The sequence below is a fragment of the Sarcophilus harrisii genome, chromosome 1, assembly GCF_902635505.1.
Source record: "Sarcophilus harrisii chromosome 1, mSarHar1.11, whole genome shotgun sequence".
NCBI classification, from domain to species: domain Eukaryota; kingdom Metazoa; phylum Chordata; class Mammalia; order Dasyuromorphia; family Dasyuridae; genus Sarcophilus; species Sarcophilus harrisii.
In genome coordinates, this window is record NC_045426.1 from 55,851,318 (window position 1) to 55,865,040 (window position 13,723).

The following is a 13,723-nucleotide window of genomic DNA, read 5'->3' on the forward strand; positions in this document are numbered from 1 at the left end:
GTACTCAAACTTGGGAGGTTTGTCTTCCCTGGTTGCAGCGGTCCTGCTGTAGGGTAGAGAGAGTTCTGATGGCAGTGTCAGAAGACCTGGGTTCAAATCCTAACTCTGACACTTATTATCTTTGTGGACTAAGTTTCCTCTTGCCTAAATGCTCCCACTCCAGATTCACTCTAATTTACATCTTTTCTCTCCTTCCCCTCAAACTCTAAACCTATTCTCAGAAAAGGTGTAACAGGCTTTTATAGAAGAATTAAGATAATGGGTGGTAGAGACTGGGAAGTCCTGGATCTCAGTCCCACTTCTGAATGCCCATTAACTATGTGACTGAGTAAGTCCCTCTCTAGGACTCAGTTTTTCACTTTTAAAACGAAAATAGCAACACCTGCAGCATCTACCTCATAGGGTTGTTGAGGCTAAAATGAAGTAATAGAAATCAAATGCTTGGAAGCCTTTTGCTCCCTAACTGTTGATTATTACAAGACCTAGAGGTGTGCCTCAAGAACCCAACTTCTTAAACTGTGGTTCCAACTCTATATGGGAATCATAACTTAATGGGGGAGTCACAAAATTATGATTTATCATCATTAAATGTTTGATTATATATATCTATCTTATATACCAATATAACCAGGGTCATGTAAAAGTTTCTCAAGCAAAAAGGGGTCACTAATGGAAGAAGTTTAAGAAGCCTTTCTCTATATCATGAGATGAATTCCTTATGAAGAATTTATGGAAGGACAAGAGCATGGAGGAGTTATGATCTGTCCCTCTCCCAGGAAAACAGTAATTCTCAGCTTCATCTCTGATTCTGGAAGGAAGGAAAGGCTCTGTTGCCTGTACAAGATATTTCAAGCATCTGTGAGTAAATAGAGGAGAATTTTTTAAGGAATTGGATGAATGAGAGCAGGGAACAGGAATTATCTAGGAGCTCCTGAAATTACTCCCCACAGGTGACCAGTTTATCATCAGTCCAGCCAGGGACCTGATTCCATGACAGATGGCTGCTATCTGGAACCTTTGATCCTTGGGCATTGGGTGGAAGCTATTATCAGGTCATCATCAGTGATCATCAATTTTTGGACACTCCAGGTGAAGAATAATTAAGTGTAATCCAGTAAAACAAGAATTTCCTAGGGCTGTAAACTGTTCAAAAATGGAATCCATTTTTGGAATGGAATCTAATGAGGCAGTAAAACCCAAGTCAATTTAGAGCCTGGTGGTCATTGAGAAAAATTTCTGGCTTTGTTGATTCTATTTTTCTTGGTCCTACAGATCATCTATTATCTGATCATTCATCTTCCTATCTGGTGACTTCATCCTTCTGTCCAACACTTAGTCTGAATATCCCCTCATCTGGCTGAAACTTCTCTGCTTAGAATATTCCAGGTTAGAATTTGCCATGGGCAGATTCCCTCAATAAGACCAGCCTGAGAGAGGGAGAAACTTCTTTCCTTCTTATAAAATCGTCTGGATTACTTTGATTACAGCTGCCAAGATTCCTGAGCTGACCCAAATGCTGCAAGGATCCCAAGACTCCTAAGTCATACTGTCAAAGTTCCTTGGTGATTTCTCTGGATCACATTTTTCTGTTCCTTTCTTTTTGAGTTCCATTTGAAGATAATAATTCTTAGCCTCATGGGAGTGAAATAAAAGGGATGTCCTATCTCTCTCTACATTAACTATTCTGTATACACAAGCAAATACATTCCTAGAATGTAGTTTCACTTATGTATCCATTTTTACCTTAAAAATTCTACTCAGGTGATATCTTCTGCATGAACTTTTTCCTGATCTCCCAAATCCACATGCCTTCCCCTTGCCCCAGAAATTTATCCTGTATTTATTTTGCTTATACTTTTTGTACTTTTATGCATGTCTCCCCAATAACATGCAAGCTCCTTGAGGGCAGACTATGTTTCATTGTTATTCTTGCTATCTACCAGCAGCAGCTGAGTTGAAGTCTCCCTTGCCTTCCAGTTGGCAAACAGCCGGAGCAGAGTCACTGGCTCTGTCTGACAATATTTCCAACATTTGCAGCAGGATGGCCCCCAGGGAGCGCAACAAAAGTCCTGCCACAGTTCTTCCTCTGTTTAGAAATTGGAGCCAGGAATGGCCTTGTGACAGAATCCTCTGTCACCATAGCCCCACTGGGCAGAGAGGGATGTTTGGGAACTTAGCAGTAACCAGTAACACCAGCTTGTTTATAGAGCTACTGCTAAGAGCAAGTCTCTGCTTTAGCCAACAAGGGAGGAGCTCTGTGGGAAAATAGGGCCCAACCCAGCATCTCAGGAGGCTCTAGCCATCCAGCCACAAGTTTAATGTTTAAACCCAGTTCATTCTATCTGAAAAGGAAAGGGGAGAGATTCAGGAGCACCTCGTAACTTCCCCTCATAATCCTGTGCACAGAAGGACTGAATTTGAGATTATTTCAGGACTACCAATTTATCTATCTTGAAAAGTATAAATGGAAAAAAGTTTCCCTGTTGATGGAGAGGTCTTGCAGATATGTCTGTTTGCAGACAGTATGTGCCAATTACCTAGATCCCTAGAACATGATAGTTCATCTCGATAAATTTAACATTCATTCAAAAGAGAAAGTTTAGCCATCCATACTAGAAACACAAAGTGGATGAAGAATGAATGTTGCGCAGATTATAACAAGTAGCTGGATAAGTAAGTTATTCACTTAGTCTATCAATACCTATACTTTGGACAACTATTACAAATGGACAGTATGCTGAGTCCAGAACTGATTAGAGAGGATATGCATAGAGATCATAGACTGGAAGCCATTTTTAGGAAGGACATGGGTAAACTAGGAAGCATAGAGAGGAAGGTCACAGTCCCATCAAAATATCCCTTCAGTTTGTCTAATCCAACCTCATATACAGTTGGGGAAACTGGGACCCTAGGAAATTGAGGAACTTGACAAAAGCCATACCATGTAATGGTGACAGGGAAAGGAAAGGAGGTAAGCATTTATTAAACACCTATTACATACCAGGTATAATTTAAAAAAAAAAAAAAAGCTTTACAAATGGGACCTCATTTGATTTTCACAAAGGTAGGGGTTTTGCCCCCATTTTACAGATGTGGAAACTGAGGCAGACAGAGGTGAAGTCACTTGCCCAGGGTCCCACAGCTAGTAAGTGTCTGAGGCCAGATTTGAACTCAGATCTTCCTGACTCCAGCAGTGTTTCAAATTTGCTGGAACTAGAAACCAAGCCTCGGGACAACTAATCCAGGACACTTTCCATAACAGCAACAGTGATTTCCTCATGTTCTTTCAGGGATGAGTCACTGAAACCTCTTCCAAGTATTTCCATCCACCTCTGCCCTACAGGCCACTAAGGGAAAGGAGAAACTGTCCCTGAGTTTAGGAAAGCTCTGCTGACCCCAGGGAGGGTCAGGGGCTTGTCCCCCAGGAACGATTTCCTGCCTCCATCTGTATGCACACCTCGGTGCTCTCATCCTCGGCATCATATCCATCTTTCACCTTCTGGAGTTGAAATTATGACTTTTGCCAGAGATTTCTAGAGTTATCCTCTAATTCTTAGGCATCAGAGTGGTGAAGTGGGCAATCACTAGTCTTGAGAGTCAAAAAGGCCCGAGATATAATTCTGTCTTAGTCACTCATTAGCTGGGTGAACCTAGGCAGGTCAATGAGCCTCTAATCCTCAATTTTCTCATCTGAAAAATGAGACAATAAAGGCACCTACTTCTTAGGATCAAATGAGATATTTGTGAAACACTTTGCAAACCTTAAGGCTCTATATGAATGGCAGTTGGGATGATGATGATGATGAAGGTGATTACTCGGTCACTTGGGAACAAACAAATGTGGTCTGGTCAACTCATGAGATGGTTAGATTAGGGGCCTCTAAGGTCACAACCAGATCCATTCTTCCTTGTTCTGTGTCCTAATATTCTATGTCTTAAGCTTCTTCTCAGCTCTAATATTTTATGATCCATTATTCTCTACAAAAAGGTATAGGGGATACAAAGAGATACAAAACATAATCCCTGGCCTCAGAGGGCTTGAATCTGGCAGAGAAAGTGAGACAAGCGCACCCACGTCACTGTAACATAGGGCAGAATATGATACAGGAGCGACCCGCTGAGGGTTATGGGTATTTTGGACATTTCTACCTTTGGTGGTAAGGGAAGCTTCTTAGCATGACCTTAAAAGGTAGGAAAGAAAGACCTTCATAGAACAAGATGGAAGAGAGAGCAGAGAATGGTATGAATAGAGCCATTAAGCACGTGTGCACCTAGTCTTAAATCCCAGGACAGCTAGAATAAATGATGCATCAGGTCCTTCCCATAATCCAGTTCTACTCCTGCTTCCCCTCTTCCCTATCTGTCCATTCATCACATCATCTCCTTTGTATACTGGGAACCTTTGAAGGCCAGCTCGGCCAAATATTCATTTCCCAAGCAGGCAGACAAGACAGGATCCCAGCCCCACCGAGGTCACGTTCCTCACCTTATTCCTGGAATCTCCCATCTCATCTACCGGCCGACACATTTCCCCGTGCCCATTGCAGAAGCAGCTTCCTCGAACAATCAGGTCATAAATGGCGTAATGGGTGAATCGCTGGGGCTTCTCCAGGAGCCTCATCCCTTGGCAGGGGCAATCTTGCCTTTTTAGCAGCAGAAGGCGGAGATTGGTGAGTTTTAGCAAATCTTGGGCTTCTGGGCCATAAGGATCAGCAATCTGATTAGTGGGAGTTAGGGCCCGGTAGATGACCTGAGAGGTGAAAAGATGAATCAAGCTGCTTGATCAGAATGGAAGTTCTCCCAAGGCAAGAACTTTTATTTTTGTATTTGTAATACCTGTACCTAGCGCAGTGTCTGAATATAATAGGGACTTCAGCTATGCTAGTTGAATGGAATTGAGAATGGAGGGTCTGTTCAGTAAAAGACAATGCTATAGTGGAAAAAGAACAAATCCAGTCAGATGACCTGGGTTTAGTTACTATTTGATGAAGATTAAGATTACTTCCCTTTCTCTGAACCTCAGTAGCCCCTTTTCTAAAAATGAGTTAGACTAGATCCAAAACTTAAACTTTTTCCACTTGCAACCCCTTTTTTCCTGAGAATTTTGTGTCACCTGGGGTGTGTGGGGTATATAAAACAGATATACAAAGCAAACATTTACTGATGATAAATCATAATTTTTCAACCCCTAATTCACTTATGAGACTCCATATGAGGTTGTGAATGATATTTTATGAAGCTTTGGACTAGATTATATCTGAGGTCCTTTTCAATTCTAACATTCTATGAGTTAAAAAATAAAATAGTGTTTATTCTTAGTGAGAGCCAGAGTTTCCAGTAGGTAAAATAGGCTGTCTTCAGAACAGGATAATAATATTTGATTTTTATTTTTTTCTCAATTACATGTAAACAAAAATTTTTGACATTCTTAATTTTTTTAATTTTGAATTTCATATTTTCTCCCTTTTTCTTCTTCCCCTAACTTGAGAAGACAAGCAATTTTATATAGATTATACATGTGCAGCCATGCAAAACAAATAATAGTAATAAGAATGATAACATTTGTGTAGTGGAAAAACACTTCACAAGTATAATCTCATTTTATCCTTATAATAACCATAGGAGGTAAGTACTATTATTATCATCCCAATTTTACAGGTGAGGAAACTGAGGCATACAGAAGTTAAGTAGTTTGTCCAAAGTCACATAGTAAGTATCTGAGGGCAGGTTTGAACTCAGATTCTTGACTCCAGCTCCAATGCTCTGTGCATTATGGTGCCCCTTAGCTGCCCTGAGTCAACTCCTCCCTCACTCAGTTCACTGATGTCTAAAATTCCTTTAAGAAGGACCAAGTCTTCCACACTACTCTTACAAAGAAAATAAACTCTTCCAGAGGTGTTTGCAGCATGTCTACTTAAATGAAGAGAAGACTGCTCCAGTATAATGGCAAGACCTCTAGCTCTGGCACCAGAATACACTCCAATCAATTCAACAAACATTTCTTCTGTACCTACCATAGGCCAGGATCTGAGGGTACAAATACCCATTCTCCAGCTGCATGTGGGAAGGATTGGAGAAGGGAAAGCCTGGCTGCTGGAAAACCAATTAAGAGTTTATTGCAAAGATTATGGGATCATGAACTATGATAAACTTGGCTCTTCTCAGCAACGTGATGATCCAAGACAATTCCAATAGGTTTGGGATGGAAAGTGCCATCTGCATACAGAGAGAGAACTATGGAGACAGAATGTGAATCAAATTTCTAATTGGTTTGTTTGCTTTTTTTTTTCTTAGGGGTTTTTCCTTTTTGCTCTGATTTTTTTTTTTGCAGAACAGAACAAAAGTGAAAATATGTTTAAAATGATTGTACGTGTATAACCTATATCAGATTGTTTGCTGTTGGGGACAGGGGGTAAGGAAGGAAGGGAGAAAAATTTGGAACACAAAATTTTACAGAAATGAATGTTGAAAAATATTTTTACATGCATTTGGAAAAAAAGAAAATAATACTATTCCAATAGAGCAAGTGAGTGATTATGAACACCTGAAGAGGTACGACAAACTGTGGGGTTTTGCGTAAGTGTTCCCACTCTCTGAGGCTCAGTGTTCTCATCCATTAAAATGAATGCATTGAATAAAGCCAATGATCGCTAAGGCTTTTTACAGGCTCTGGGACTATCAGACCTGGCTTCTTCTCTCTCTCCCAAGGGTATCCTGGGTGGTATGTCCCAGATTCCCTCTGTGTGGGGCTTCATCTAAGATACCTTTGGGTGTAGATAGTTTAGAATTCTATCACTTATCTTCAACCTAAATGGTAAATGATTACCAAGAGAAAAACATAAAGGAAAAAAAGAGGGAGACAGGGAGAAAATGAAAGGGAAAGAGGATATTAGGAACCTGACGGAGAGAGGGAAAGGATACTGAAGGATTGGGGGCAGGAAGGAAAAAATGAATTTTTAAAAAGCATTTATTAAACACTTATATGCCATGCTTTTAGTCAGAGAAGACCTACAGAAAGGAGGCTGGGGACATAAAAATCAAATTTTGCCAACCTACAGTCCTTTGCCCCAGACAGAGGAATGCTTCTTTTCCCCAACTTGGAACAGTTATGAACCCCCTCCTTTCCTCCCCCTGTCCCGTTCTATCCAAGATCCCAAAGGAAAAAGCACCCCTTGCTTCCCTGGGAGCCTCTGAGTGGGGCGCTGAGTCATGACCAGATTGGGGTGTGCTATTTTTGTCTCCATGAGATCAGGCCCCAGTCTTGCTCTCTGCTTGGGCTCCGTTGCTCAGCAGGGCCCTTTATACAAGGGCTGGCCAGAGGGTGGGCTGATATACCACGCACGCTCTCTGTCAGCAAGCCAGCCCACTCAGCAACATTTGTTCTGGAGGCTTAATTCCTCTTTAGAGAATCTTAGAACTGGAAGTGACCTTGGAATCATTTCATCCAGCTCCCTCCTTTTTCAGAGGAGGAAACTGAGACCCTGAAAAAAGTCTCAAGGTCACACAGCAAAGTATTAATAGGGATGGGAGGAGAGCCTAGGTTTCCTGCCTCCTAAACTCTCTGATCATAAACTTGCATTCAGGGACCTGAGAGATAAGCCAGCCTGACACCTTCATTTCCCAGGTGAGATAAGATGAGCAAATCATACAGGTTCTTAAAAAAAAACCCAGAAGTTCAATCCTGGCCCCTTTCCTTCTCTACTCCTCACTGTATCCATTTCATTTACAGAGTTCTTTCTACCTTGTCTGGTGGACTTGAGCCATGACTTATCAAGGATAGATGCTGGGCTTGGAGTCAGGAAAATCTGAATTCAAATCTGGCCTCAGACACTTCCTAGCTGTGTGACTCTGAATAAATCACTTTACTCTGTTTGCCTCAGTTTCCTCAACTGTAAAATGAGCTGGAGAAGGACATAATAAGTCCCCCCAGTGTCTCTGCCAAAAAAAACCAAATGGAGTTATGAAGAGTTGGACGTGGCTGAGCAACAACAACAAAATTCTTCATAGGAAGCTGCATGTTGCATATTGTGTATATAAGAAAATGGCTTTATGTGAATTCTTTTGGCAGTATTAAAAGTGCTGGACTTGGATTTGGGAAGATACAAGGGCAAATCCATCCTCAGATACTAGTAGCTGGGCAAGTCACGTTGCCCTGTTTACCTCAGTTTCCTCATCTGTAAAATGAGCCGGAGAAAGAAATGGCAAACTACTCCATATTTTTGCCAAGAAAACCCCCAATGGGATCACAGAGTCAGGCACAAGTAGAAAACTACTGAACCACAGCATCAAAGTCCAGACCTATCCATTTCAAACTTCGGGTCTGAGCCTGACTCCTAGAATGACAGAATCCTAGGTCTGGAGCTGGAAGGGAAATCACGAAGCCCAGTCTCCTCATTTTCCAGCCGAGGAAATGGAGGCTGAAGCTAGGTTAACTGACTTGCCCATGATTGACTCAATGGGATGTCATCACTTGTCAGGGATATCTCAAGGAGATTTCTGTTCATGGAGGGGTTGGAGTAACTGCCCTCTGAGGTCTCTTGAAATGGAGAGTTGGTGGTTCTGCCCTTGTTCTTATGGGTTCTGGCCCATGAGACCGAGGTGACGTATTTGTCCTATCTGCCAGATTTTACAGAGATTGCCTTCCTCTCTATCTCTGCATTTTTTTTCAAGTGGACAGGCAAATTGAAAAACTTGCTGCATAGAAAATATTTTGTCCATTCCTTTGTGCTCTGTGAGGGCCCAGAGGAGGGGGGAAGGGGTGCCGGCTGATGCCCCAGAGATCATTCTATTGTGGGTCTGGCTCCATCAAATCCCAGTCAGACAGACTGATGCAGCCACCAGCCCTCCCTCACCTGATCAAGCTGCCCAGGCCATGAGAGCCTTCATCCTGAGCCCCCGTGGATTGGGGTAGGGGATCCTCCTTTCCCTCACCATGAAGTGAATTGTCACGTACCCTCTCAAATCACTGAGGGCCTTGACATTCCCCAGGCCAAGGGAGCCATGAGCTAACAGCCCCAGCTGCAGAGGCCAGCTGTCCACATTCCAGCAGCCCACACAGCCGTAAGCCGACGTCTGGCCGGTCCAGGTTCCAGCATCCCCTACCCAAGCAAAGCCATGAGGCGGTCCCTCAGTCCCTCGCCCGAAGTGCCCTGGGCCTCAGAACTGTCGGGCAAGATCCTGTGACTAATTCACAGAAAAGGGGGGCAGAAAGGATGGCTCTTCCCTGGGCTTACCTGTGCTGTCTCGGATAAATGACCCCACCTGGAATTATACTAAGTGTCTGGTCTCATAGTGGGTCTGGGTGTCAGGTGTACTTGACTAGAACTGGTACACATGTTCTGCCCATGGAGTCCCCATTTACACCAAGGGTTTCCCATTTGGAGCACAAAGAATGGCTTTGGTGGGATTGATTCCTCCCCTTCTCCTTTTTCCCCCCTCCTCTTCCCTTTTCCCACCCATACAGAGTCTAGGAACTGAGGCAGGAAATTGCTTCAGTGTCTGAACTTCCTTGATGTTGGCAAGGACTCCCACCCTCCTGCTTGTTACTGGTCTGTCCCATCCCACCCTTGCCCCCATTCTCCTGGCCCCTATCCCTCCTTGCTCCTGACATCTTTCCATAGTATCTTTTGGTGCTCCTCTTCTTGGAGTGGCAGCTGCAGTGAACAGAGCACCAGACCTGGAATCAGAAAGATCTGAGTTCAAATTCAGCCTCAGATACTGGCTAGCTGTGTGACCCTGGGCAAGTCACTTAGCTCTTGGCTTGCCTCAGTTTCCTCATATGTAAAATAGAGACACACTGGAGAAGGAAGAGGAAAACCACTCCACTATCTTTGCCAAGAAAGCCATGGATAAAGGCCACATAGAGTTGGACACGCTGAGATGACTGAACAACAGCAACAAAATGATGTAGTAGATTCACACCTCAGCTCTGACAAGTGTGCATGACCCTAATAACCGGCATCTATATGGGGCTTGAAATTACAAACATTTGATCCTTACAACAACTCAGAGATAGGCACTATTATTTTCCTTGTTTTACAGATGAGGAAACTGAGTCAAACAGAGCAAAGAAGTCTTACTCAGGATCATATGAGACTGAATTTGAACCCTGGTTTTCCTGACTTCAGATCTGTGTCTGATTCACTGTACCATATACATCTCCAGGTGAGGTAATTTCTGGGCAAAGGGAAATGTGAAGGTGGAAGAGAATCGGGCTAGCAAAGATAAATACTCAAAGGAAAGCAGAGTTCTGCATCTTGGGAAGGAAATGGATTATTCATATTAGATATAGAAAGAGCTCAGGCTGGCAATGGATACTTTTAGTTTTCAGCTTTCCCAGGAAAAGGAGGGAGATGGCAAAAGGATAATAGAGATAAGTCCAAATCATTGAGCTCATTTTCTCTCCATTTTCTTTGCCAAAGATAATGGTCTTCAGGCAAAAAAAGAACAAAGCAACAAATGGTTAGTAGGGAGTTGAAACTCAAAGTGAATCTTCAAAATGGTAATAAGAGAACCCTTGGTTGTGTTTGATGAGTTCAAGTCACCAGGGCTACACAGGGTAGCAGGAGGGTTGGTGATTAGCAAAGTGCTGAGTCAAAAATCTTGGGGAGCAAGAGTGGAAGAGAGTAAATGTCTCAATTCTCAAAAAAGGGAAGAGCAGAAACTGCAAACTATTAAGCTGACGAGCTCAACTTTGATTCCTGGAACCAGAATCAGAGAATCTTGCCTGAACTGGCAGAAGGGCAGCGTTGATGCCCAGGGAGAAAAAGGAAGAGGAGGAAATAATAGCAGAAGAAGCATTAAGTAGAAGCAGTACAGCAGCCAACAACAGCAACAAAAGAAGGAGGAGGAAGAGAAGGAGGAAATTTTCACAGTTTGTATAGAAAAGATTTGGGGATTTTAGTAGATTGAATGTTCAATGGATTAACAATAAGACATGGAAGTATCAGGCCAGGTATCCAAGATTAGAGAGAGAATTGGTCTACTATTTTCTGCCCTGGCCAGACCACACATGGGATGCTGGTGGCCCATTTTAGGAAAGGCATATAGAGAGACTGAGGAGTATTTAGTATCAGAATGGCAAAGGGCTTTGAGATTATGCTGGAAAGGGATCATTTGAAGGAACTAGAGATGTTTTGTTTGGGGAGAAGAGAAGTGGGTTCTTCCTAAATGAAAGCCTTCTGGTCTAAGATCCTATCTTAGAAGTTGAAGAGGGTGATCCCTGGTTCTACGTAGTTGAGATTAAATGGTCTCTGACATCTTTTCAATTTTGTGAACCTAGGTTATGCAATGATAATACAATCCTAGGTTAATGGAAGTTATCCAATGAACACTTATTAACTAACAATCAGTTTCACAGACAAAACATTCCAAATGAACAAATATAAAGAGCAAATCCATCAGATGGCTCCAAATTTCCCTATTAGAATCACGTCTTTGGTATAACATGTTGGAAAGCCCCATATTAAGGGTCATGAATGCTTTAGATAGTAATTTACTAGCAACATTTTAGTGAAAATTAGTCAAGCCCATTGCCCAAAATCATGATGAATAGTTGTCCAACCTTTGCAATCTAGCAGAGAAAACAAGGTGAGTACCTCAATGAGGAGAGAGGGGAAAGAAAGATTTAAGAGCTGGACACTCTTACAGAGGGTGGTTTACATGGAAAACCTCAATGAATACAATGAGCAGAGACATCCTAAAGGAGGAGAAAGAGAACAGGGGAAAAAGGTCTGGAGGGACCTGCAAGACAAACCTCCTAGTAATTTCGTGAGTTATCGCCCTGAGTAATTTCGTGATTATCAGAAAATTACAGATTTCTGGGCTTGTAATCAGGATGACTTAAGTTTAAATCCAATCTCAGATATTTACTAGCTGTGTGACTTAGGACAAGTCACCTAATCTCTTTTTTTTTCAGTTTCCCAAATTTTCAAGAGTCATATAATTATTATTATTAATTATTATTATGAGGATGCCTGACACATAATAAATACTTAATAATAGATATAAAATATATATTTAATACATATTTAAAATAAAAATGTAATAAATTCTTTATCATTCATTTATTCATTTAATATCACTTCATAAATGTCAAATTGATGCTACAGACAACGGATATTAAGCATCTTTATTTGCCTATCATAGTACAATACCTCTCACAAAAATTGAAAGAAAGCTCACTTAAACTAAATTCAGTTATGGGTCAAGAGTTTCTGATCTTGGAGATATCATGCAGCCTTTTTTTTGTTGAATATAGGGTTGGATTTACAAGTCTTTGAGGAGAGGAAAATTGCTTTGAATTCAATGGTGAAGTGCTATAAGCAACCAACTAACTGAATTTGTGAGTCTCATAAGCTGATCAGTGAAACAGAAGTGCAAAGGAAAGCAAGTCAGCCCAATGAGAGCAGAAGTGATGGGAGAAATGTTCAAGAAGAAATTGGACCTCATAGGATGGTTGTAGAAGATGGGTTTAGAGATGAGTTTGTGTGTGGTGAGGAAAGATTCCTGTTGGAAGAAACATCAGCAAAGGAGGGGAGGTAGAACAAGAGACCAAATCTGAGGATACCAGATTTACTGGAGGTGGAAGGTGAGAGGTACACTGGGACCAGATTATTGAGGGCTTTAAACATCAGACTAATGGATGGGGTACTTACCTCACCTCTGGTACAAGGAATAGCATCCGAATACCTAGATGTACAAAGTGAGCCTTCTTCAGTGAGGTCATCTTGAAGCCCAAAGGTGGCTGTGCAGTTAGTGGCAAAATATTTATAGGGCCTCCAGGTATGTCCACCATCCTGGGAACGCTCCAAGATCATGGCAGCTGGCCGGGGAGATTTGAAGACCACAATGACATGAGTCAGGTAAAACTCTGTCTCAAAGTCCAGGCGAACCTCTTCTCGTGAGATACCTGGAGCCGACTGCCACCAGGTGCTGGGAGTAATAAAGACGTTGTCTGTCATAGAGGATGGTGGATGGGAATTGTTGGGTTGCTGAGCGTTACACTTGGTGCACTGAAGATGACCACAATTCAAGGTGTTGGAAGGGAGAGCAGGCTGATCCACATAGAAGCAGGAGAGCTCTGTACCACTCTCTCCGCAGGTAGTGAATGTGATAGGGATCCTGCCTGTAGCAAGGTTCCCCACAGGTGGGTTGCAGGCATGGTGGTCACAGCGAAAGGTATGGAATTTCCCTGGATGTGCAACACAAACATTACCCCCCCCCAAAAAAAAAGGTCAGATTTAGTAGTCTCAAGTCACTTCTTCCTTGCTCATACCCTTCACACCCATAAATATTTTTCCATCTTCTTATTCCCTTTTATTTTCTTTATATATATATATATATATATATATATATATATATATATATTACTTTTAAAGTGTTATAGAATATAAGAACTCAAAAGAATACAAAATATTATAAGCTAGAATGATAGAGATGTAAGTAATTTTTAGAAATTAGAATTAGAAATTATCTAATCAACCTCTATAAATAATAGAGGAGAAAACCAAGACCAAAGGACACTTGACTAGGGTCATCCAGAGAGTAATCAGCAAAATCACCAAGCTGTGTCCAGAACCAAGATCTTCTACCTAGAACCCAAATGTTCTTCTCCTTCCTGGTTCAGGGCCTACCCCATACCCCATCTCCTGAGAGCTCCGAACTGTCTTTGTTATTTTTGAACTTGCAAATGTTCTGGGCCTGTCTTAGGTTGTCAAAGAAG

The 13,723-nt window shown here is 41.9% G+C and overlaps 1 protein-coding gene across 2 annotated transcripts in view; it reads right to left on the minus strand.

The window, feature by feature from the left end:
* Nucleotides 1-13,723, minus strand: part of LOC100920534 (netrin-4-like) — a 56,643-nt gene that overhangs the window by 26,658 nt on the left and 16,262 nt on the right. For both annotated transcript variants that reach the window (XM_031955842.1, XM_003762475.4), the window contains 2 exons: nucleotides 12,657-13,192; nucleotides 4,487-4,750 (listed from right to left, as the gene is read on the minus strand). In XM_031955842.1, coding sequence (XP_031811702.1) covers nucleotides 4,487-4,750; nucleotides 12,657-13,192 — 800 coding nt within the window. The remainder of the gene's footprint in view (nucleotides 1-4,486; nucleotides 4,751-12,656; nucleotides 13,193-13,723) is intronic.